Source organism: Mesocricetus auratus, unplaced genomic scaffold, assembly GCF_017639785.1.
Source record: "Mesocricetus auratus isolate SY011 unplaced genomic scaffold, BCM_Maur_2.0 Super-Scaffold_100015, whole genome shotgun sequence".
Classification (NCBI taxonomy): Eukaryota; Metazoa; Chordata; class Mammalia; order Rodentia; family Cricetidae; genus Mesocricetus; species Mesocricetus auratus.
This window is the reverse complement of record NW_024429198.1, coordinates 5,045,172-5,072,156: the sequence shown is the minus strand read 5'-3', so window position 1 is coordinate 5,072,156 and position 26,985 is coordinate 5,045,172. Positions and strand designations below refer to the sequence as shown.

Genomic DNA, 26,985 nt, shown 5'->3' with positions numbered 1-26,985 from the left:
TAAAAAAAAAGGTTTCTGTATAGTTTGAATTTTGTATGTCATATACCTTCTCTCTATTAAAGTAATAAGTTAAATTACATATTTAAAAATGCAATGTCATTCCCCAACTTAACAATTATTGAAGGTTGTGTGTTTGGTCCTATGCTTTGCAGTGGGTTTCCCAGATCTGGGAGAGATGGATGAAAAGTACATGAAAAAGGAATGTAGAAGAGCCAAAGGTTGTAATAGAGAAGTTTGTAATTTGAACCTTTAAAACAAGATAACATGCATGTTTGTTACAGTAGCTGCCCTCTTTGTCTGCTGGTACCACTAGATGTACCATATTGATAATAACTGAGGTTGAGCTTTTGATAAGGAACGTAGTAGGATTCCTACAGTAGCTGTGTTACTCTGTGTCTGTGTGATCCTAGACAAAGTATTTAATCTCTCCAAGGCTCAGTGTCCTGAGCTGTCATCAGTCAGACTCAGCTAACAATGGCAGCCTCCCACGCTGATTGCCACACACTCGTCTGAATTAACCTGGCTTAAACGGCACACCAACCCAGGGAGGAAGCACCTTTATTACACGTGTTTTATAGATGAGGAAACCAAAGCACAGACACTCAGTGTCCATGCGTCTTGAGGAAGATTCTGGGCGGACATAGTGACACACACCTGGGTCACAGAATTCAGGATGCTGGAGCCAAAGGATCACTTGAATTCAAGAATCAGAGAGCCCATCACACGCTTGTGCACACACACGCATGTGTACACACACACACACACACACACACTCTTATTGCTCATCCTTGTTTTGTTGTCAATTAGCTAAAGACCTGCCCTGAGTTCTCCATGTGAGAAATGAGAAGGAAAAAGTGAGATCATTAGATTGTTCATGAGACTTGAGAACTAAATGAATGAGTGTGGTGACCTTATTCTTATGTGACCTAGTGGTTGGATACAAGGGTTAGGATGCAGGAGAACGATCGGAGAATCAGAGTGTGTTCCAATGTCAGGCCGCTTGGGCTCCCATTGAGTCTGAGGCAGAAGGCACCTACTGGGACTACACAGTGGAAGGGATCACTTTTGGAGGCTCTTCCTGTCACATTGTGGAGGATAAGGATGACTTTAGATTATGAGTAAGTAATGAGCAGTGCAGATCTTACATAAGCTTGGTCCTTCCTGCCTGAAAGTAGTCATCGTTCAGAAACGCCGTCTCCATGTACTCTGTGCCTCAGACACTTGTGTTGCTCAAGTTGGCTGCGTTAGCCAAAAGGATTAAGTCACATGGATTTAGTATGGTTAACTATCAGCTAGAGGACTGAGGAGACCACACGTGAGACCACACTGGTCCCCTGCTTGAGTCATGGAGTGGGCATGGTTTGATATCCATGATGATGTCACTTTGCTTCCCGAAGCCCCTGACAGTTGGCATCTCCAGACAGACTGGACGACAGGAACCCAAAGAGTAGTAGGCAGGTTTTAGGAGCCACGGTTTCTTCAACACTTCTAAAAGATGAGAACAAAACTTCAAAAAGCTGGGAGGAATGGTAACCCTGGCAAGTCCTCCCCTGGCATTACCAGAGGCAGCTATGCTGCCATTCATCAGAGGCCCTTGGGGTTGAGGACTAGGGAGAAAGGAAACCATGGATTTACAGTCCTTGCCCTAGAGAAGTAACACAGGGATTGAAAGGAAGGACTGAGTCTGCTCTCTCTCTCTCTCTTTCTCTCCCTCCCCCTCTCTCTCTGTCTCTGTCTGCTTCTCTCTCTCTCTCTCTCTCTCTCTCTCTCTCTCTCTCTCTCTCTCTCTCTCTCTCACACACACACACACACACACACACAGAAGCAGAACAACAGAAAGTTTATCAGGGTTGGCATGGGCCATGCCAGCTGCACATAGAACCTGTCGATGTCTCCCATGTACTCAAAGTGTTCCAGGAAGACACCAACGTTGCACTGATGGTCCCATGTAGAATAATGGAGATCAGAGCTGTGGCTTATGGAATCATACAACTTAGGTCTATAGCCCAGTTTCTGGGTCTAAGCCTCCATTTCTTTATGTATAAAAGCTCTCTGCCTGGTTCTATACTAAGTTTGGCTTCATGCAAGCCGTGAAACCGTAAATGATGTCCCTGTGGGCTTGATTAAAGTGCATCCATAGGAAATGCAAAGCTCTGTGTTCTGCTTGCTTGATGCCATGGCAGAGACCCATATAATGCACTGATTTGGTGGTTCCCATGGGCTGGAAAAGCCAGACCCAGGGTTTTAGAAGAACGAAACATGGGGATAAGAGAAGATACTTAACTTGGTTTAGGCTTAAGAGATGTGGTTCAGATTCCCTGGCTGGAGAAGATTGCCAAGAGAGAAGAGAGAGACTCGATAGTTGTAAAATTCTTTTAGAGGCAGCTATGAAAGCCAGAGAGTGACAGTCTATCTGACCTTTCCCGCCATGGCCTCTCAAGCAGAACCAGGGAGAACCCCTAGATTCTCAGCCATTATTAGAGCACAGACTGCCCAATGGAGGGAGCACCAGACAGAAGGTGATTCTCTCAGAGAGCAGCTCATTGCTGGGAACAATGTTTTTAATAAATGTGCCAGACTCAAGAGTTTGGGTTTTGTTCATGCTGCTCGAGGCCTACGGGAGAACTAACTGTCACACACTCACCACTCTTTCTTTTCTCCAGTATTTTGTGTCTAGTGCTCATCAGAGTTGGGGCTGGCAAGAGGAGCAGAGCTGGCGAGAGAAATGTTACTGCTTCCCAAGAGAGTTGGTCAGGTTAAGGTTATTTTGAAGCAGAGGTTGAAGACTTGATGCTCTTAGATTATCTCTGGGTTTTACTTTTCTGTTTCCCTTGTTGTTAATTCAGATATAGAGAAAACTGAGCAAGCAACTTCTAATTTGCCTTTTGAGTGGGTGATCAAATAGTTCAGAACAATTACCTGCAATAACAATGTCTTCCATTTTCAGCAGGTTACAGTTTATGAAGTGCATGTTCTCTGTAGTAATGTAAGCCACAGTCAGCCCGCCCACCATCTCGTTCCTTTCTGTAGATCTCTAGACTGCAGCTGAGAAGCACCAAGAACCTTCAGGCCCTGGTTACAGTCCCTGCTTTCCACACACCTGGAGAGTGAATGATGCCAATCTCTTGGCCTCATTTCTCCTCAACACTTAAGTATGAATTAATGTCTGCTTCTAACACTTATGCTACAATATTTGAAGCATGCTTTACCTGTCTCTAAATTAGTAGGATGTATGGAACAGTGCTTATTTTCGTGCCAGCATTGACCACAGCAGAACCCTTGTCCTGGGCCTGATGATCTCCTATTCCTTTGAGCCAGTTTCTCCAATGAAACAAGCCTTATCTCTTCATGACTCTGGGAAGGCCACCATGTATCTGGCCATGTGTCTGATGATAGATGTCTCCTATCCATAGTTTAAGGACATAGGGGAAGCATACTGCAAAAGTCACCTATGCTCATCCATTAAGGATCAGCGATGGAGCATAGGAAGGCTTTGTTTTGGACTCATATAAACAAGATTGTAAAGAGCTCATGTGTAGGGGAGGAAACCAGAGTTTAAACACCATCTTTTCCAAGTTGTACATTCCAGGTGTGAGAGTACCCTGTATTTATAGAGCACTGGGATGTCATCATTCAGCAGGCATTTGGTCTGGCAGTTATGATGCTGTAGTATTGCCAGGAGATGAGGAAACACACAAAGCATTTCAGGGCACCAAGTTTAGCCATTATACTCATTAAGTCTAAGAATTATGAATTTTATGTCAAGGTCTAGGGCTATCAACATTGCCCAGAACTTGTTTTCTAAGCCAAGAGTAGTCACATGTCTATGCCCGATCAAAAGGTGTGCTCTTCAAACTTAATTGTGCAGGTCAAGGAAGTGGAGTCATCCCATATATTTATATAGCAAAAATGCCTTCCTTTCATATATGGAAACCATTTGATACTAGAAAGCCACATACGGTAAAAACTTAATTTTTAGTTCTTGCAGTTCTGAAAAAGTTCAATATCTTAAAGAACTATTCACATGCTAAAGAGTAAAAGAGGGATACTCAAGAAGTTTTGAAATAAAAAAGAGAAGGGTAAAAGCACCAAATAGGGAGGTTTAGATACACCAGAGATAGGTTGAGGAGGGGAGGGGAAGGCACTCCCTCTTTTCCTTGGGTACTATATCAAAGATCCAAAAGTAAAATTAGAAGCAGCAGATTGAAAAGTACAATTGAGTTTTGAATTTCAAGGCTGAGTTCTTGCCTCCAGAGAAGCCTCCCCATTCTTCCTCTCCCCAAGAGACTTCTTAGGTTCTCCTTAGGCCTCCAGGCCACCAACTAAAGACAGAGCTTTGTTAGCGAGAGAGATCCTTGTAAGAGGAGGCGCAATTATCCCTAATGAGGGTAAAGATTCAGGGTTCTCACCCTTCTCACTCTGAAAGGGTGGCCCATGTTGTTCACATTGCATTCCTTATGTCCATCATTGCAATAAGAAGGACAGACTCCAGGGATCCGGTGTTTGACAAGCTTATTGATGAGTGTGAAAGCATCAAGACTTAGCAGTTTATTTAGAGATGGCCTGTGACCAACATTGCCTTTGTTCTTGTTGATGAATGCGAAAGTAAAGGCATTAAGACATGAGTCTTTTAAGAGATGGCCTGTGATCTAAGTTGCCAGTTTTTGCTGTTGTTGATTCAGATTGGCTTTCTTGATTTTTCACTTTAACTTTAAGGGAGATGAGATAATACTGTCAGAAAACTACTATTTCATTCAGTAAAACTCCTAATATGTTGTCAGTTCCACCACTACAATGCTTTCCACAAGTCGATGGGTGGTGGGGGAGCATCCCACCTTTGCTGGGTGACGTAATTTAAGTTGGCGTGTATGGTGCCTCTATCCTAAGCGCTAAGTGATTGAAGCAGCAGTGAGCCAACCACAACGACTAAGTTCAGAGTTGTTCTAGATTCATTCCCTGACCTCTGGAAAAATAGAGCTGTGGTCAGAGTGGTCAGTGTACCAAATACCAACTAGAGCCTTTCTCTCTACTGTTCAAACTAAGGAAAGTCTTTATTGAGGCAATTTAAAGCTTAACTCAGGAGAAACCAACTCAGAATGAAAAAGCAACTTCTTAGACAAGACAAAAGGGGTAATGTAGAAACAAATCAATAATTGTTTTTAAAGTTGAGAGTCTTCCTGGTTTAGCCATTTCTCCTATGTCTTTAGAGTAATTCAGTAAATATAAAAAAATAAGGGTATAGCCGGGCGGTGGTGGCACATGCTCTTAATTCCAGCACTAGGGAGGCAGAGGCAGGCGGATCTCTGTGAGTTTGAGACCAGCCTGGTCTACAAGAGCTAGTTCTAGGACAGACTCCAAAGTCACAGAGAAACCCTGTCTCAAAAAAACCAGGGGAAAAAGGATATACTTAATCTTTTTATAATTATTGGGTGTTTTTTTTTCCTTTTGTATACTAATAATAGCATGGTATAAAAATTCTGCTTTCTGCTTTTCTATTTTCCCCTTTATATTGGATGGTATTCCTTAATGACACATAGAAGTTCCTCATTCTTTCTGAGTTACAGTATATATGGGTACCATAATTTCTTTAAGCGTCCTTAGTCGATGGACATTGGATTTGTTTTAAGCTTTGTAAAAACAATTTGATGGATAATACTGTATTGGGTAAATACTGCATTATTATTTTATGCTGGTAAAATAGACCTGTGGACTATACCCTTAGACACGAACTTGCTGAGTCTGAAGGAGTTTGATGAGTCTGTATAATTTCTGTACCATAAAACTTACAGCAACTTGCTTCTCTGAGCTGTGGGTTTGTTTTTGTTTTGCTGCTATCACTGCAAGATTTAAGAAGGGTGAATGAACTTCAGGATGTGGGCCTTCTGGCCAGACAAATTAATGAAACTAAAGAAACCTACATAAAGACAATATAAAGAATTTGGGGGCTAGAACTAAGCAAATTCAGGTATTCTGTCTCCTTTCAAAATTTGGATTTGCCTCAGATGGAATGCCCAAAGCTTTCATTTATAAGACTCATTCAACGTTTAATGATTTTCTTATCCCTTACCATCTACAACCCTCACATCAAACCAAAAGGAATGGAGCAACGTTTCGGTTATTAATCTTTCTGCCTCAAACCTTTCCTTCAGTTTAACAGAAGTTCAAAAGGTGATGCATTGAGTAACAAGCACTTTAGAAACGGCAGCTGGGATAATCCTGACCCTTAGATGGGGCATCCGGCCTATGAACAAACTCTCAGAATCCTTGTGTCAGTAGCCAGAGGATCTAGTATTAGAGGGTCTCAATGGATGTCAGAGAAGAAGATAAAACCTAGAAACAGGAATAAGCTATAGCGTTTGTATTAAACAGAGACATGTACATGAGTGTGCAGAGGCTCTGAAGGAACAGAAGTGGGTAGAAGCAGCCCAGAACACAGGGGCAGTAGGCACAGTAGGGAACTGGAAATTTTTACCTGTATCTCATTTTGAGTTTCTTTTCACTCATATTGATACCTTTTTCAAGGAAGGAAGTCAACAAACTCTAATGATATTGGCTGTGCTTTTTAGAGTAAAAATCAGTTTTGTTTTGTTTTTTTAACAATATGTTGGACATGTAAAGGGCCCTGCTGATTATTTGTGAATTAAATTTTCATTTCACACCAGCTGTGGAGGGCAGGGTGCTGGGACTTGAACCCAGAGTAAGCATGTGCTTCCATTCACAGAGAGCTGCACCCCTAACCTCACATAGTGTCGTTAGTATGCTTTAGGAAGAGAGCTCCCTTGGCTTTTCTCAGAACTGAAAGGGTTCACAAATGCTCTCAGCTGCGATGCATACTTGTGTGTGCGCCCTGCTCATCCACCAGTCACCCTGAGCTGGTTCCTATAGCACTAATGGTGGAGCAAGGCCAGAACAGGTATTTCCACCTCAGCAATAGGAATTTCCCACCTCAGCATCAGGACAAAAGAGTGACCCAGGCCAGGTCCTAATCTCTGGAGGATGTGGGGGAGGGCTTAGAGGTTCCCTCCAAAACAGAGAAGCTTCTTAGCAGGCAATGCCTAGAAGTTTGAATTGAAACAAAAGACCAGGAACAAGGGCCCAGCAGAAGTCTTGGCCAGGTAAATTCACCTTTATGCCCTCCCTTGACCTGTTTGTCAAAACAAGCTAATGGAACCTTATGTCCACCAGATTCACCAGATTGGCTTGAGCTTGACCTAAGACTTCTCCAAATTGAGAGACAAACCCTGAGATAGAAATACTTATTTGAACCAGGTGGTGGTGGCACACTCCTTTAATCCCAGCACTCGGGAGGCAAAGGCAGGTAGATCTCTGTGAGTTCGAGGCCAGCCTGCCTGGTCTACAGAGCAATACAGAGAAATCCTGTCTCAAAAAACAAAGAAGAAAGAAAAGAAATACTTATTTAACAGCTCAAGTAATTATTTATTGCATTCTTACCATAAAAACTATAATAAGGGACTGACTAGAGAGATGGCTCAGTGGTTAGAGCGCTGACTGCTCTTCAAGAGGACCTGGGTTCAGTTCCCAGCATCCACAGGCAGTTCATCTATACCTCTTGTCCCAGGAAATCTAATGCCGTCTCCTGCCCTCCATGGGCACCAGACACTCAACTGGTACATAGACAAACATGCAGGCAAAATACCTACCTGTACATGTAGAATAATGAATAATGTAGTAATGAAATTGAAACATGCATGCACTATGAAAGAACCCGGAGTTCGTTATAAGAAATTGGCTGAGTTAAAGAGAAAGACGTTTGGACTTGCATGATTCTTTTAAACATCTAGCTGAAAATCTTAAAGATCAAAGGGATCTTAGATACCACCTGTTCCAATCTACCTACCCTCCCTGATTTTGTAGGTAAAAAAAAAGAACTCTGGTGAGACTGCATGATTTGAAGACTTCTAGGGAAACAGTTTGGAAGCTTATTTTGTAGCATTGCTTACTGCAACACAAACGGCTTATTCTTCCACACCCAGTCTCCATCAAGGTGAAATGATAAGCCCTGTAGATTTCAGAAGCAGAGTATCCTTAAAGGAAATACAGCCCTAATCTATCTGGGAAAAGTGGATTAGGAGATGGTGGACCCCAGTGAGTGTCAACATCAGGGGGATGGAGGCACATGTCCGCACTGTCACCAGTAGGAGCCTGTAGAGTTCACCTAATATTGGAGTACCTCAACTCAGGTTAAATCCAAGATCAGGGCTTCTACCTGAGAGGGGATGAGTCAGCCTGAAACAGAGCTGGAGTTTCCAGGGAAAGAACACAGCACACTATAACATAGGGCAAGCTTCTCAAAGAAGAGTTGCAGCTTATTAAAGACATTTTAACGTATTTTTATAAACACAAAGTGGGAGTGTCCAGGGAAAAAATGAGACATACTCAAGTGTGAATACGAACTTCCTAAGGAAGAGTCATCATTACAGGTGTTAATCCCGATGATGTTAGGAGAAAGATCCCAATCCAAATCATCATGGCCAGATTAACTAAAGCAAGCAATTAATTGAGGCAAGTTTTTTTATTCATGTATACAGGCAGGGTTCAAGAGGTCAGCATTTGGATGTGAGGAAGACATGGTTTTTATAGATCAGGGGTAGGCAGTTTCCAAATGGGGGATTTGGTGGGCAAAATAGTCGGGGTTACAGGAACAGAGCATAAGTCTGCAAATTAAACCCTCCTGAAGCAAAGACATGGTATGGAAAACAAAGTAGTCATAAGTGGCCAAAGAGCCTTTTGAAATAAAGGTAAAGTTGCAAGGTGGTTATAAACACCATTTTGAAATAAAAACATGATTGTCATTCCTGGAACAGGCAGTACAGAACCATTTGTAGTTAAGGTTACAGGCAGGGCGTAGCCCAATCCTTGAAAAACAGAGGTTTAATCTTAAAGAGGAATGAACCTAGATTGTCTTTACTATATGATGGCTTTTAAGCCTACAAGGGAGGCAGGCTGGTTCGTCACACGTTTTAGCATTAGCCATATATTCTGTTTTAGTGGCTTTCAAGACATACCTCAAAGGGTTGCTAAGAACTTTTTCCTTCTCTGTTTGGTGGGTGGGATTATAGGGTGACTCCAGAGCTGTTTTGGTTGGAATTATAATCTGATAGATTCTAGTGGCCAGGAGCCACTAGATTTGCACAGGAGGTTCAAGACATGTCTTTGGAAATGGAATTTCTAGTGAGATAACTAGATTATAGATTTATAACCTAGGAAAGGGAGAAGGGACTTAATTAAATGCAAGATCTGCTGGATTCTTGCTTCTTAGCTTGATTCCTGGAGGCTTCAGCCAAACTCCAGGGTAGGGGAATCTTCTCCCTTCCCATATCCCCGTAATTTTCCTTCTTTCTAAACCTCTTCATCAAGACTGTATGTTAGGATTAATCCAAAGTGATGGGAGGGCAACGAGGGGCAAAAGTGAAAGCAGAATCAAGGGAGGTGGAGCAGGGGGAAGCTGCCTGACTCTGCAGAGTTATCCACAACACGGTCTGATGCCACTAGAAAGAGGTATCTGTGACATCCTACTTTAGATGTTAGAGGAGTCCCTTTGGACATCAAGTTGCTAGGGAGGCTAAGTAGTAGCAGGAAAACCTGTTAGAAGGCTACTTACTATAGCAATCCAGGAGAAGAGGAGTGCTCATATCTGAAGCCTTCATTTGTATGTATGTATGTAAATATGTATGTATGTATGTATATATGTATGTATGCGAGTGTGTATACACACACTATAATCAAAGAATAGGAGGAAGGGCTGGGCCTAGCATCCCAGCATCATTCACTCACCATCACTAGAGTATCACCATCTGTAAAGCATTTTCAGTGAGTGTTCCTACACACTAGAAACAGTGCTGGGAGGAGGCCTATAGATTTCTGCCTTACATCCATGTATAACTGCCTCAGGCTTGAGACCTGTTTCTAAGCAACAGAACACAGCAAAGCAGAGTTCCTTTGTGCCTTCTAGCTCACCTGTCCTCTCTAGCTCCTTGCCTTGGAGCGTATTGCATTGTGAGGATCGACATGAGAAGACTTTAGTCTGCCAATCCATTCATTGCAAGAGTTTATGGGTAAAAGAGAACTTTAGCAAAATGTTCCTATTCCAAACACTGACATTCACCAGAAGCTAACATCTAACTTCAATTGTGTCCTACCAGCTCACTCTTATTTTTTTGTCATTTTCAAGTTTTCCATGATTTTGACAGTTGACATATCAGCAAGTTCATTTTTTGTTGCTGTTTTTTGTTTTTTGTATTTTGAGACAGGGTTTCTCTGTGGCTTTGGAGGCTATCCTGGAACTAGCTCTTGTAAATCAGGCTAGTCTTGAACTCACAGAGATCCGCCTGCCTTTACCTCCTGAGTGCTGAGATTAAAGGCATATACCAACACCGCCTGGCAGACATATTAGCAAATTCTTAATGACTTTAACTTGTTGTGCATATTGAGCCTTAAAAATCAAGCCCATTTTTGTCTTGGTTTAGAAAGTGAGATGACATCAGTCTTTTGAAGAAATGTGTATGTACAGTCTGCAGGGAAACACAGAAAGCCTGCTGGAATCCCTACTTGGGCATTTCCTAAGTGAGAGCCTGTCTTTGAGCAAAAATGCACCAGTGTTCTTAGGATCCAACCACACAGAATTTTCACCACCTTAAACATCTCAGGTAGAACACTTCCCAGATTCTAGACTTCTTTTAAAAATACTTAATCAAGAATTCTGGAAGATTGTGGACTGAGCATGAGCCTCATGACACCCAAGTTTATATGTCACCAAGCTACAAATTTGGCTAAATATGCTTTGGCTCTAACAGAGTTATTCTGATCTTTGTGGTCATTTTTGCAGAGGAATCAACAATAAAGATCTGTCTTTTTGCACTGACATTCTGGTGGCCACCATAAGGCTTTGTGTTGGCTCTGGGGTCATCAGGCAGTGTCTAAAGCATCCACGGATGGAGGTCAGCTTCTCAGCTGCTGGACCAAAAGGAAGCCATCTTGTCAGGGCTTGTCTGAAGACCTCATCTAGCTGCCCTTCACTGGTGGGCTCTCTGAAGTCTGTGGCACACTGGGTTTCAGAGAAGGTTTTTTTGTTTGATTGGGTTTTGTTTTATTTGTTTGTTTTCATTGCTGGGGTAAAAGTAATGAAAAAACAGAAAAACTTAACTGCTCACAAAAGGGGAGGGCAGCTCTCCCATTTAGAGCATTTCTTCTTGATTTGGTGCCAATAGCTAGGCAACCTACTACTGGCTTGGAGCAGAAAACTGAAGAAAAATGTCTTTTGTTTGCTCACTCAACATCGGAGTGTAGGGTGAAATCTTTCTTAGGTAAAACTGACAGCACTTTTTTTCCCACTTAAGTGCCAGAATTAGTTAGCTTAAACAGTCTCAATCTGTTAGTGCTGTGCCTTGAAAGAGACAAAAAGCTGGTCGAGCATGATGTGATAACTTTGACTCCTTAAATCAGTAGCATGACTCTTCGAGGCCAAGGGCAAAACAGACAGTAAGAGGACAAAGCTGTGCATTGGACAGCCTGGGTGCCATGGCGCCTTCACCTCGTCACAGAGGGCCTTAGGAACTGACCCTGTCTAATTCCATCGAAGCTGCACTGTTCACCAGCTGTGTGGTGTTGGGACTTGACCTGCCTTCTCAGTGGCTCTTGTTCTTTGAGATGTGTATAATAGTTCCGACCTCAACAGTATCTGAAGCAACACGCTTGTGAGGCCTCGTCACCCACCTTTTGCCCAGAGATGATGGCTTTTATTAAGACTGTGAGCTCTGAAAGATGTAAGAGCCTGAGGGCGTGGAGGACATGGAGAACAACTGAGCAAGGCTCATATGAGCTCAGAGACTGAAGCAGCAAACACAAGGCCTACTACAGTCTGCCTTATGTCCTCTGTGTATTTGTTATAGCTTTCAGCTTAGTGTTTTTATGGGACTCAGAGTAGGTGAATAAGCCAGTCTCTGGTTTTTGTGCCTGCTCTTGGGGCTCTTTTCCTTCTTTTGGGCTGCCTTGTCCAACCTGGATGTGATGGTTTTTGTTTTATTTTATTATATGTTATTGCTTTATTTGGTTATTATCTCTTAGAGGCCTCTCCCTCCCTCCCTTCCTCCCTCCCTCCCTCCCTTCCTCCCTTCCCTTCCTCCCTCCCTCCCTTCTTCCCTCCCTTTTTTTTTTTTTTTGAGACAAGGTTTCTCTGTGTTGCCCTGACAGTCCTGGAATTCACTCAGTAGATCAAGCTGGCCTTGACCTCACAGAGATCCACCTGCCTCTGCCTCCCAAGTGCTGGGATTACAGGTATGAGCCGCCATCTGCTGGACTCCCTAAGCGTGTTCTTTTCTAATGAGAGACAAAAAGGGAGTGTGTCTGGAGGGGAGGGAAGGTGGGAAGAGGAGAGAGAAGAGAAACTGTAACCAGGATAGATGAGAAAATAATCTATCTTCAATACAAGGGGTGGGGATTGAATAAAAAGGAAGGAAGGAAGGAAGGAAGGAAGAAAAGAAGGAAACTGTGAACTCTGACACATTTTATTCTTCATGTCCCTCCCATCTTTGATGCTTCACAGTGATTAAAAAGTGTACAATGGAAAGGGGGGAAGACAGGCTATTTTATTTAATAAAATCATGTAGTTAATTAGACCATTACTTAAGAGGAAGATTTGATATGGTCAACATGGTGGCACATGCCTGTGATCTCAGTACTTAGGAGGCTGAGACAGGAGTATCACAACTTCAAGGCCAGCCTAGGCTACATAGTTAGTTCCAGATCAGTCTGAGCTATATAAGCAACAATGGTCTAAAAAAAAAGACAAAACAGGTGAGGAGATTTGCAGGGGTTCCAAGATGTGCCAGGCACCCCTGTGGCACCCTGGGCTGTCCAGCATTACTGAAGGCTGTGAGCAACATGACATTTAAAAAGTCTGAGAACCCAGGGACTGTTTGCCTGCAAACTACTCCAGGCGCAGGCTACAAAGATGTATCTGTATTGGATAGACACTTACCCACATATAGTAGGAAAAGTATGGCTTATGTCTGGAGCCTTTTAGTTTAGCCACTTACCAGCTTTTTAAGCTTGGGAAAGTTACTGCTTCCTTAGCAGCAGCTTATTAATTTTTAAAATTGATATGATAGTATCTACCTAATAAAATTATGATGAGGACTAAGCCATTAACACATAATAAGGACTCAATAAATAATCCCCCTTTCTGAATACAAGTTTCGCTTTCCCAAGAGTACAAATGACTCACTTGGCAAAGAAGGGACAGTAAACACACCAAAATATAATCCAGGACAAAACTGATTCACAGGGTAGCTGCCATCTGCTTCCACCCTAAACACCCTCACTCTTCTAGGGCCGGTCCTGAACCTGAACCTTGCAAATGAATGCTGCTTTGTGCCTGCTCTTCCCACCACAATGAAGAGCTTTTGGGTGCAGATTACAGGACTAGGGCTGTCGTTCATAGTGCATACCTAGCATACATGAGGCCCTAGGTCCATCACCAGCACCAGAGGAGGGCATCTTTCCAAGACGATTGTACACCCATATTTATTGCTGTGCTAGTCACAATAGCCAGGAATTGGAACCAGCCTAGATGTCCATCAACAACAGAAGAATGAAGACAATATAGTACATATATGCAATGGATTATATTCATCTGTAAAGAAAAATAAAACTATATTTTAGGGAAATGGAATGAAATTAAATTATGTTGAGTGCAATAAGTCAGATTCAGAAAGACAAATTCCATGTTTTTCTCTTACACATGAAACTGAGGTGTGTGTGGTGTGTGTGGTGTGTGTGTGGTGTGTGTGGTGTGTATGTGTGTGTAGTGTGTGTGTGAGATATGTATGTGTGGTGTGTGTATGGTGTGTGTGGTGTGTGTGGTGTGTATGTGTGTGTAGTGGGTGTGTGATATGTATGTGTGGTGTGTGTATGGTGTGTGTGGTGTGTGTGGTGTGTGGTGTGTATGTGTGTGTAGTGTGTGTGATATGTATTGTGGTGTGTGTGTGTGTGTGTTTATAGTGTGACTCCACAAGTCATGAAACTAAAAGGAAGAGGGAAGGAAGAGACAGATCTTAAGGGAAGGGACCCCAGAGGAGAGGGAAATGGACTACATATATAAGAAACCTTAAGGTGGTGACATCTCTGGGAAACAGGAAACTGGCCAGAGCAGGGCCAGGGACCCAGTGCAGGTAGTGAGGGAAATGATAATATGCGTGAAAGTGCCAAGCTGAACCCATTGGTCTGTATGCTAGCCCACAGAGAGACTGAGGCACACTCTAGAGGAGAGATGTCTGGGCTGCACTGCCCAACGGGACCAGTTTGTTAACTGTAAAAAGTCACAGAGCATCGCCACCTCCTGAGATGATGCCTCCCTGATTGTCCTTCTTGTGCACTGTTCAATATAAATTTGATAGAACGAAGGGGCTTTGTCAGGTGCACACTGCCCATATATGAAATTATGTACCAGAACATTCTAGAAACGTTATGAACCACTAACAGTGTTTGCCAGGAGAGGTTAGAGATGGGGGCGGGGGGTTGGATATAAGATCTGAGTAGAAATGGTCTGAGCTTAAATCCTAGCTCTCTGCCACCAGAATATACTTGAGTTTGGACAAATTTTACATTCGTTGGGATCAAGTTTCTCTACCTTGCTGAAGTGGCATCTGCATCCTGGAGTTGTTGTGAGGATTAAATTGCTAGCAGGAGTAAAACAATGCCTGACATGTAGTAAGAGCTTAGGGAACATCCATGACTTCCCTTAATTTAAGTTGTTGTAAGAGCTCAGGGAGCATCAATGATTTCCTTTTTTATTTAAGCTATAGAGACAATGCATGTGCTTTTCCTCCCAGCCCTAGGCATTTCCCAAATCGGGATTTTCTCTCTTGCCTATTACTCTTACATTTCAGCAAACTGTAAAGTATTTTCCTGAATACCTGAGACCTGGGTCAACTGGATTTTCTAGTCACTTACATCGAGGTGCCTTTTATTACACAGTCTAAGGTTGGAGAGTTGGTAGCCATGGTTGCTGAGACCCAAGAACTGAAATTGGAGTTTCGGTGGTGATTGAAGTGAACTTTGTGTTCCATTTCATAAGGCAGAGAAGCAATTTCATAAGAAATTGGGCAAGTGTAGTTTCTGTAAGGACATCTTGCCTTCCTATGAAAACCTTGGATTCACCCTCCCCATTCCTACCCTGACCTCTGGCTTCTAGTTACCTCAATATTGGGTATTTAATTTTCTCTGTAATATACTCGGTCTTTTCAAAATGTGAAATTGCAATGCAAGGCAAGTATTTGAAAGTGTTTACAATACTGGAATGACTAGATTTTTCTTGGGCAAAGAAAGTAAGCTGGAGGGAGTAAATGTATTTGATAGTTGTATTAATTTCTGAATGTCAGTGGGTGTCACGCATCATCTAGCTTATTTACAAATTTATTATTCTAAAAGAATGTTGTAAAATTTCAAGACCAGAAGGAAAGCTAAAGAGAGAGCTTTTGTCTTTTCTTCATACCCACTCCTTACAGAGTTTTCAACAGGAAATCTTCAGGATTTTTTTTTCTCATTTTGAAGTCTTCTATTGCCAGCAAATAGCAAGTCTGTATAATATAGTTGCCAAGACATTGTCAAGACCATGTAGCAGAGAGAGAGAGAATGTGCAGACAGGGAGACAGTGACACAGCTGAACAAGGAGAGCGCCAGGGTCTTTTGGAATTGGAAAGTTTAACTGTGTTTTATAAGTGGTTCTGCTAGCAACTGTACCACCCGTCCTCGTGGAACTTTCTCACAGGGTCTTTTCTCTCCCTATCACCTTGCTCAGGACTGTTTGATTTGCCTGCCGATTATACCCTAGTCTTCATTCCTACATCAATCAAGTCGTGTCAAAACCAGTTCCTGCGTTTGAGTTAGACAAAGACATTTTTCATTTCCTCAGCCCAGAAATGCTTTTTCTGCATACACTACTTAAAGGCCTGGACTCAACAAACCCTTCTACATAATAACTACAAAGACAGATACATCCCTTGCTCCTAAGCACTGTATAAATATTTGCTACTTAAATAAATTATTCTTGTCAGACTTGAGTAGCCACCAGCCAGATACTTGCCAATTGTCTAGAGACTATTGCCTTAGTCTTAAAAGACTCAATTTTCCTTTCTCTTTCTTTCTTTTCTTTTTTTCCCCTCCTTTCAGGTACAATCCTTGGATTTGCCCTCCGACCATACAAAATGAGCTACCGGGAAGTCAAGTACTTCTCTTTCCCTGGGGAGCTCCTGATGCGGATGCTGCAGATGTTGGTCTTACCCCTTATCATCTCCAGTCTTGTCACAGGTACTTGCCGTGCACAGGATTTGCTGTGTGGTTTTGGTTTTGTTTTTGTTTTAATGTGCTTATTGCAAAAGAATGCTTAGAAAAGCCAATGCTTTAGGTTTCTGCTGGATGCATGCTCTCTGTTCTAGAAAAAAAACAAAACAACAAAAAAACCCTAAGTCCCTTCGAAACGATGGAAAGAAGGGCTTTTAGTAATGCATGAATGATTATGACTCTCGTATTTTTACCAATCACAAGAAGAAATGGATTTAAACAGCCACGTAACCTGGTCTGCCTCCCAGTGAATGAGGTACCCTGCTAAACACCACACAACCCGCCTTCTCTGCCCACAGCGATGTAGTTGACAACAGCGTACAACAGGTCTGTTTTCTCACCCTCTTATCCCACCCAGATAACATCTGGTTGGACAGCCTATTAGCTATTGATGCAAGAATGCTTGTTCTCAGAGCCACCAGGACATGAGCGGGAGCCTTCTTGGAAGCCTCATCAAGAGGTAATGCCCAGCACACACTCACCAACTCTGCTGCCACCAACACTTGTCTTTTCCTGGTGTGCCTGCATGATTTCCTTCTCCAGCTTCCCCGCCCATCCCCACTACCTTTTATGCTGGTGGGAGAATGGGGAGGGGGTGGGAGATGTCCCCATTGATTTCCCGCCAGGGGAAGCTCTGCAGGACAGGATATCTTTACTGTGACAGTGAGGGAACAGCTTTCTCCTGCATGGGTACAGGTTGAAGAGTCATTAGCTGCGTGGTTGACAAATATAGATGGGGCAAGAAGTTGCAGGAAAGAAAATGTTACTGTACATTCCTTCCTGCCCACTCCTCTCCTTCTCCACAGCACATCTCTGACCAGGAGAAAGAATTTCCAAAAACACTGCCCCCAAGGCATGGTGCCTGAGTCTGTAGCTAAGGCTCCAGACCTCAGGTACAATTGACCCTGTCCCCCTTTTCCAGCTGTGGTCACTGTCCTTCCTGGGCAGGTACTATTGGCCCTGGCCCCCTTTTCCAGCTGTGGTCACTGTCCTTCCTGGGCAGGCCAGTTCACCTCTGTGTGTCTTTCCCCTTCTTCTCACGAGTTTTCAAAGAGAGTTATACTCCTTCAAGCTATCTGTATAACAAGAACTTCATACAGCAACTCACCTTCACAGAGCAACTCAAAGGTCATGGGGCAGCATTCTGACTCCTGCATGCCTTAGAGGGCTGGTCATTACATGCACAGAAACTATGTCAGAGCACTCCTCCAGGCTTTGCAGATCTGGACTGGCTACCACTTGCCCAGGGCCTAAAACAAGTAATTGCATGTACACAAGCTCATAGTGGAGGATAAACTGCCCACAAACCAGTCTTGTCACCCTTTAGGGTGCCTGTTTATGAAACTGGACTGGTCAGTTGTTGACTAGGGATAATTATAGGAGCTAGAATTCTTATCGAAGAAGCTGTATCAAATGTTGGCCTGGGGCACATTTTCATTTTACTAGAAAATTTTTAGAGAGAGAGAGAGAGAGAGAGAGAGAGAGAGAGAGAGAGAGAGAGAGAGAGAGAGAGAGAGAGAGAAGGAATCTGCAGAAATCCCTTACAGGACAGAGTTCATCTCCAACCTCTTACCGAGTGAAACCGTGAATCCCCCTGCATCATTCCTAGCAGCCAGCTTGAGAACCTGCTGTTCCTCTGGACACACTGGTGCACCCTGGATTCCTCTCTGCTATCTCTTCTAGAGTAGACTCCATGTTTCTGCTTTCTCACAGTTGTATGATTTTTTTTTGAGACATAGAAACCCTTGTACAACACAGTTAGAAAAAGCATTGCTTCCCCTTAGAAACAGCCAGCCTCTCCCCTGAAGTGGAATTCCCTGGTGTTTTAAATACTTAATAATCAGCTTTATTAAAGGAACAAGAGTGTTGGTTGAATAATTTTTCAGGAAAAAATTACTCTTATCTAATCTCTTTCAGTGCTTCAAAAGAAAATTTGGGCAAACATTGGGGAAACTAGCAAGCCTTATAACATGGCTGTTACAAAACAAAAACAAAACAAAAAAGCAAGTTGCAAGCAACCGATATAACATGAACTCATAGTATAACGTAGGTGCCAGTTGAGAGCGCTGTCACATGGGATCATTAAGAGTCTTATCTCTTAGCCAGGACTGGGTCAAGGAAAGGGGCCTGCGGCAGAGTGTAACCAAAGATGTTTTTACAGTGTTGTCTCCAAAGAGTAATCCCTGAGCTGCGCAGTCATCTAGACACTTGCGGCGATCAATTAAAATGAATGATTGATTCAATGAGACGTTCCTTTGTGGTTTTAAACACAAAATATTCTAAAAGTGGGAATGTGGAGGAGGAAATGTTTGCAAATCACACAGACCTCCTAGAAGATCCCCTGGGCTTTACCAGGAGATGTTACTGGGGAAATACGTTGCCCTAGGAGGTAACGAAGTGAGGCTCCATTATTCAAGACTGGAAAAGCAACCTCAAAAGCTCGCAGTCATCAAGTGGGTGATGTGTGCCTATGAAGATGCCCTTTCAGGCCACTCTTTGTCTTCCTACTTCGATAGTCATGGATACAGAGAAATATTTTCTTCAACAGGAGAAAGCGTAGTGCTCAGAGAGATGATTAAGTGGAGGGTGGCTGCACTGCACAGTAATGTGGACGACAGTGGCGAGGAGGCTGTGGAGACCTGAGAAACAGAAGATTTACCGGTTTCCACCAGTTGCTACCGACACAAGCGCAAAATATGGCCATTTTTTTTTTCAGGAGAATTTAGTTATACAAAGTTTTTTTTATTTTATTTTAACTTTATTTTATGTGCGTTGGTATGAAGGTGTCAGGTCCTCAGACACTGGAGTTACAGACAGCTGTGCGCTGCCATGTGGGTGCTGGGACTTGAACCCGGGTACTCCGGAAGAGCTGATAGTGCTTTTAACCACTGAGCCATCTCTCCAGCTCCTAGTTATACAAAGTTTTAAGAGATCCTCCCAAGTTTTCGGTTTTGATACGTTCACCAAACAGGACAGTGTGGCCAAGCAAAGTACATCAATGGGTTCAGTCAGCCCTACTTATGTCAAAATTCCTGTTTGTGTATCGGTGCCACTGCTTGAGAAATGCCACCACTGTTTCTGGACCTCTTTCGGGCTTTTACTGGTTTTTCTGTTACCTCACTCACCTGTAGGAGGAAGTCTGTATGCCACCATTAAACATGTGACTTACTAGAGGTGCATACAGATGAGGTAATAAAAGGGCGGTTTACCACACCGCTAACCACACCCACTTTAGGCATGATTAAAGATGTATATGGCCGGACGTAAAGACGTATACGTACGTACGTACGTAAGCAGTGAACTACGTCACTAGCCAGGCCCACTTTTGGGCATGGCTAGGGGACGTTACGGGGGAAGTCATAAAAGACAGCACACAGGAAGTCTCGGTCTCTTTTCCCGGAGTCCGGCTTCCGGTTCGGCAGCGGGAAAACTACTTGGCTCATCTGGGTTACTTGTTTGGTATCTTGTGAGTAATTTCTACAATAAATACTTAGTTTTATTTTCAGTAATTGTGTCGATTATCGTTACAGCGTCCTTTGGAGCAACATTCACCCATTGGTAATCCTAATCTAAACAAAGCTTAAGTCTGGGATGAGCTGCTGAATACCATGTTCGTTGCTATAAAAGAAACAGTGATTGTGAAGGCTCTACGTCTTCTGAGTATGGTCAGATTGTATCATAGCTGTTCTGTTTTGTATCAGACAAGAGCATCATGGTGAGAAATCAGAGCTCACACTGCCATACAAGAATTTTCCTGTGAAAAATGCTTCACAGTCTTGGTGCTCTTAGATTCAAAAGGCTTGGGGTCTGTACAAATGGAAATGAAGTTGAATACAATAATTATTGCATTTAGTTTTGTAACATTCCAGAGAATATACTGTAACAGTTAGAGCCATTAAAGCCCCATTTTATTTTATTTCTTAAAGTTTTATTTATTTGTTTGTTTATTGTGACATGAGTAAACAAATCTAGTAGCATGCTGGGCAAGTACTCTAACACTAAGCTACATTCCCAGAATAATTTAAGAGAGATCTGCAGCAGATTTTTATACTTGAAACACTAGTTTTTGTGGGCTGAGGCATTAATGCTCCATTCTTGTCCTGCCTTGAAATCCAGTCTTCCCAAACGTCCCCTGTGTGTATTAGCATTCCAGAAGCTCTGGGGAGAAGCTGGGAGGAAGCCCAATGGCTACATTTGTACTCAAGTACCTTTTTTTTCCTTTTATTTTCTTGAACAAGAAGAATATGTCTATGCCAACACATCACACAATAAAACAAGGATTTGGCACCAGTTTCTATTGATTTGGTCAGGATAAGCAGCCAAACTAGCTATTTCATGCCAGAAATATGAGTTGGTTTGGCTGGCTCGGCCTGACTTAATGCATAGGATAATAATTAAATGCCATGTCTGGTTATAGTGAGTGCACATAGCTAACCTTACTTCTGAATCTTTTTCAAAAATCGGTGCTTTTTCGTTTTTGCATTGTAAGTATGCATTTCCCTGTAATCACTCACCACACAGAAAACTTTACTGCCAACCCTAGTCTTCTGGAAGAGAAAAGCATTCTGCAGACAGTCCCTTCGGAGTGGGGCTTGTTGTAAGTGAAAGAGGTGAGAGACACATTAGGCACAATTATGAAAAGCAACATTTTGAAGCCTATGTTGGGGCATATTGGAGGTTAGATCACAAAATAGACCAAGTTCATCTTGTCCCATCCATTCATTCATTCACTTGCAGCTATGCTCTATGTCAGGCTAGGCACTGGAAGTACCTGAATACAAAGTCAAAATCCCTAAGTAGATGTGTACTGAGTAGGAAGAAAGATGATCCCCAAATTCCTCAACTCATACAGTTACAATATACGTGAGCAAATTCCTGCTCAAATTTCACTCTTCTCTATGCCCCAAAAGAAAGGCAGTTTGATTGATTTTCTTTTTAATTTCTTGGTGATTTCATGTATGTATACAACATACTTAGGTGACATCAACCATCACCTTCCTCCTGGTTCACTCTTTTTTGTTTTGTTTTGTTTTTGTTTGTTCGAGACAGGGTTTCTCTGTAGTTTTGGAGCCTGTTCTAGAGCTCACTCTGTAGACCAGGCTAGCCTTGAACTCACAGAGACCCGTCTGTCCTGCCTCCTGAGTTCTGGGACTTAAGTCATGTGCTACCACCACCCGGCTTTTCACTTTTTAGAGCATGATTTCAAATCTGATTTTCTACAGTTGCGGCATCTCCCATCTGACCTCAACTACTCCAGAGTTTACCAGCATAGATGCCATCCATATGCCCCTGTAAACATTTCTTTAAGTTAACACAGTTTTTACACAGCCTCAAATCACTACTAACAAAAATGGAAACCTCTCCTGCCCTTTGTCTTGTGAAGGAGGTAATGAATTGTGGCGTTGTGACATTCTGAATTAACACCACTGCTTGACATAGATTCTGAGGGCCCAAGACTACCTCTGCCATATTTTAAGAAGAAAAAGAAAAATAATTATCAAATGTCTAAAGATGTTAAGTATACCTTAGCCATGAGAGCTGTCTCTTTCCTCTAACCCAAAGAACAGAAAGCAAATTAAACAAACAAATAAACAAACAGCTTTCTCACTTTCTATGTGATTCTTCCTCCAGAACCCTACATTTATCCCTGCTTGGGAAATACTGATGTTCACCCATGCCTACAGTTTCCTTTCCAAATGACTGTCCAGCCTCTGCCCAGACATTTCCAGGAACGGGAGATCCTTGGAACTCACTTGTCCTTGTAAAACTAAGGGTTCTTTTTGTACCCAAAATAAAACAGGCAAAAAATTTAAAGAACCAGAAAAACAAAATACCTGTTTGCCTGTAATTCCCTCTCCATGGGACAAGCTTTCCTGTGGTCAGATATTAATTACTTAGACACTTTCCCTTCAAATGCATAGAGCAATGAATTCTGTGGGAGGTGCAAGTTGACCATCTATGAAGCCAACAAGCTAGAAGAGCCAGCAAAGTATTCTTCTGAGAAAACAAAAGCAGCAAATGTGCCTCAAAGCCTGGCACTTCGGCTTCAGAAAAATGGCAATTACAACACAAGCAAACTAAAATTTTGTCATTTGATCCAAGTGATCAAAAACAAAAACCTGAGCTAGACAATTCATAGTTCTTGGACCTTTGAAACATACATTAAGTGCTTGAAAAAATGGAAGCTGGGGTCGGTTGAGGAAAATTTAATATTTCGAACTATTAGTTGCCAAGTATCTAATGTGTAACAGGGCCAGTTTGAATACCCTGGGCACTTATGACAAGAACTCAAGGCTGGCTACTCATTTCTATTAGTTAGGATAAAAGGCAGCTCTCTCAAGAAAGGAGGTTCTTTAGGCTTCACTCTCATTTTTGGTAACATTGTTCAATATATGCCCTAGGCTTGGTGTGAGGGTTTAGTCTGGCCCCAGAAAAACAAAATACCTGCTTGCCTGTAATTCCCTCTCCATGGGACAAGCTTAACAATGGCTCAACAAGTGGTAGCCGCCATTGACAATAAAAGCAACCGCAAGAGCTGTATTCTCGTTGCATACAAGAGAACTCAACAGCAAGAACAGAGAACTTGCATTTGCGTGCTGACCTCCTTTGTCCATGATCCTTGCTTGCAGCAACTACTTTCCTACTAAAGGAAATTAAAGAACCCATGAAGTTAACCCGGAAACAGCATGGAGCCAAAGAGGATTCCTCCCTCACCACTGGAGGCGATTGGTTTCTGCCCTGCAGCATGGGTTCAACTTCCTTGATCGCAGCTGTATAATTTTAAATATTATCATTGGTTATACAACTTCCCTGAGAAGACTGAGCTCATGTAGGGCACCCTGGATGTCACTGGGAAGTGAACATCACCTTGGGCAAACTCAGCATCTACCTTAACATCCAAACCCAACTCGTAGAGACCTGGAAGGAGTCGGCCATAAAGGTGCTTCATTTGAAGCCTGTGGGCTGGTCCTTTGTTGTCTACTGTCCACAAACACGGGACAGGTTGAGCAATGCCTACCTGGAAAAGGAAGTCCTAAGATATAGGAAGAGGAGCAAGTCAATCTCCTGACTTCTTGCACCAGGTACAAGGAAATAAGGGTATTTATGCTTGTGAGTTTGGTTATAGGTAAGGTATAGACAAAGTCATTGAAATCTGGCTGTCACAGAAACTGTATTTTTTCCAATATGACAACTTCACTCAATAAGCAGTTGCTGAGGCTTTGTATATGCCAGGCATTGTATTACCAGGGCCTAAGGATCCCTAAATGGAAAAGACAAGGTCCCTGTCTTCCAAGAATTATTAGTCTGGTTTGTGGAGATTAACCCACAGTTGGGACATGAAGGATAACAGTGACGATAGAATAACCCTAGTGGGGGACACTGTGGAGGAGGCGTAGTGCCACCATCTCTCTTCTTCTCTCCAGCATTTAGATTTCCACATGAACAAATAACTCTGAGCAGGGAAAAGGTCTTGTTTGGTTGGCTACCTGAGTCATTCACTATTAAATGCAATGTAAGTCAGGGGTGGGGCCCTGTGAGTCCTGCAAAACAAGGAGCTTGAAGTCCCACCAAAAGTCACCATGGGAAATAAGACCTCGCAGATAGAAAGTCAGGGAGAAAGGGTGCCTGATGAGGTTTCAAGGACAGAAACTGTCACTTTCGTAGGGGAGGAAGGAAATGGGAGTCCTTGAGCAAAGAAGGAAGTAGAGTCAATGTTGTGTCATCTTGCTCAGAGAGACACTGCTCACCCAGAACCCTGGCAGGTGCTATCCAGCTACACCTGGCAGCTGACCTGCAGCTCACTTTCTTCAAGTGCTGCCGGCTGGCCCAACTGTGCCATGTGGAGAGAAGAGAGGACAGTATTCTCATGGTGTCCCTGGGGTACCCAAGCTCCTGAAAGGTGTCCCAGTGCTTCTGATGGGCCTGTTCTCCAAATCTTCTACCATCCTGATCACTTCCCACACCCAGCCTTGTACCCAGGACTGACTCTGCTGCTCCAGGTGACAAGGTGGGGACAGTGATCTGGCCCAGCTACAACAGACCAGTCAGTTCCATAGATCTGGATGTTGTGGAAAGATTTTTATGATGAAAGTGAAGCAATTCTTCATTTGAAGACCTAGAAGCCACAGGCTCAAGGTTCTGGTGGGATGCTGTGTGAGTTGGAAATTCTTATCTGTGCATTTCAGTAACTTCAAGTTAGCCTGTGGTTCAGGTCAATTCTGGTTTAGAAAACATTGTGGAGAATATAAAAGCATCCTATTTTCCTCTAAGGAAAACCAGATGTTTCTCACCTTAATTACCAATGTGGTGGGCTCCTCAAGACCTGCAGTTCTCATCGGTTTCTTGGGCCATGGGAATAGAAGACCTTGGGCACTTGATACTGTTAACAGTAAGATCAGGATGAAACCTGTCATGGGGTCTGTGCCTGAGTACTGCAGGTAGCTAAAGGGAGCAGGATGGTACTAAAATGAGACATCATTGTGTCAGTCAGGATTCTCTAGCAGAAACAGAACTAGAATGAATACACATTAAACAGGTTTTATTAGATTGACTTATATAATAGGGTCCAAGTAGTCCAAAGATAGCTATCTCATACTTGAGAGGCCAAGAACCCAACAATTGACCAGTTCATGAGCTTGGGTGTTTTAGTATTCCCAATTTGAAATGTTCCTGGAGATGCAGTGGTCTTCAGTCTATTTGAAAGCATGATGAAGCTAATTCTGATACCAGCAAAGGAATCAGAGGTGTCAATATCAGGGTGGATGGACCGGATCACAAGAATGGAGGACAACCAAGACAATCCCCTACAAATATGTCCGCAAGTCAACATATTGTACACAGTCTCCCTCATTGAGTCTCCCTTACCAGATAATTCTAGGTTGTATCAAGTTGTTGACTTAAACTAACCATCATAACTGTCTTAGCCCTTTCTGACTTCCAGACATCACCATCTGAGAATAATCGCTGTCCCACTCACCCCATTTGGAGACAGCACTCAGGCTCCAAATCACTCTTCCAACAAGAGTTCTTCAATTAACTGATTCAAAATGGGGCCTGGAAATTGATGTTTTCTAAATAGTTTTCAAGGTGGTTCTACCGTGGACCCAAGGTTGAGAGCTGCCACATTATAGTCTCTCTAGAATTACCCTCTGGTTTCCAGTGTTAGGAGTCTCCAGTGTTAGCATTTAGTTCCAACCATAATTAGTTCAGTTGCTCCCTTTTCCAGTAAGCCATCCTGGCTTTTCCCCACCTCTGCTCTAGCAGAGTCCCTAGTTCCTAGAGGCATGGGTTTGTTTCTGTTTCATAGTTACTGCAACACCATCTGGCTCCTCACCAAGGCCTCGGGAGAGTGCTGTGTCTTTGCCTCATCTGTTCTTTGCATTGCCTAAAGACCGAGTTCCTGCCAAGGCAAACAAAACCTTTGACAGACTTCACAAGCCACTGTGCCAGCTCTGTGGCCCACTGCTTCCCTGACAGTTTCCTCTTTCGATGTGTTAGCACCCTCAGCACTTCATTCTTCCTCCTTGTGTGTTTTGTCTCTTGACGTGACTTCTTCCACAGCCCTACTGAGGTTCTTTGACTCCTCCAAGAGTCAGCTCAGCCTTCAGACCTTGCATAAAGTTGTTCTTGCTGGCTCCAACTTAAAGCGAGGATCTTCTCCCTTGAGTACCTACTACAGTTGCATGTACATCACCAAAACACACTGTAGGCTTATCCTCCCAACTAAATTAAGACGTCCTTGGGACTGTGTTTTGTGTATTTTTATGACTCTTTGTGCATACTTGGCAGCGTACTGTTTAATGGTTATCTTGAATGACAAGAGTCATGTGTGGAGAGCATTAAAGTGACACAAATAAATACTGATGTGCAAAAAAGCGAGAGTGAAATACTACCCTGTAGAAGTAGGCACCGTGCACAGTGCTCATGCCATCAGGGAAACGTTGTGTGCTAGTTGAGGGTAGGATGATTGTAGAACCCAGAATGGCCTCTTCCCATCTCAGTGACCTTAGACAAGCTACTTAGAGCTATCTTTGCCTCAGTTTCTTTAACTACAAAATGGGAATGATGGTTACCTGCTTCATGAACTTGTGTGCGGATTGAAGCTAATACCCATAAAGCTTGTGGATGCTACCTGATAAGGTGTCTACTGGAACACGGGACTGGGTGATCTTTCGTGCCCTTTTTTAAAAGCTTACAGACAAATAGGCCATCTTATTAGCAGTCACACTTACTCAGCAATATGTTTCATCAGTCTCTGATAATACAGAGAGATATGCCTTGTGACTGTATGTCTAAATCTTCTTCAAAATTTTGTTCTTTTTGGGAAAAAAATCCTCATTAGCCACTTGTGGTTCATGCTTGTGGTCCCAGCATTTAGAGACAGAAGCAGGAAGACTGTGAGTTCCATAGATATCTGGGCTACCTAAGGAGTTCAAGATCAGCCTGGGCTCTGAAGTGAGACTCTGCCTCAATAACAAGACAAACAAAAAGATCTTCATTAATTTCATTATGTACATATCTTTGTGTTCTGAATGAGAAATTTCTAAAAGTGGAACTGTTAGAATAGCCAGTATGGTCTAAATCTATTGTTTAAACATTAATTTGCTAACTCTGGATGATGTCTAG

At 42.8% G+C, this 26,985-nt stretch overlaps 1 protein-coding gene across 1 annotated transcript in view; it reads left to right on the top strand.

The window, feature by feature from the left end:
- Slc1a3 (solute carrier family 1 member 3) overlaps positions 1–26,985 on the top strand; it is a 79,633-nt gene that overhangs the window by 5,589 nt on the left and 47,059 nt on the right. Inside the window, exon 3 of the mRNA XM_040757600.1 lies at positions 16,189–16,326. Within this exon, the coding sequence (XP_040613534.1) occupies positions 16,189–16,326 (138 nt within the window). The remainder of the gene's footprint in view (positions 1–16,188; positions 16,327–26,985) is intronic.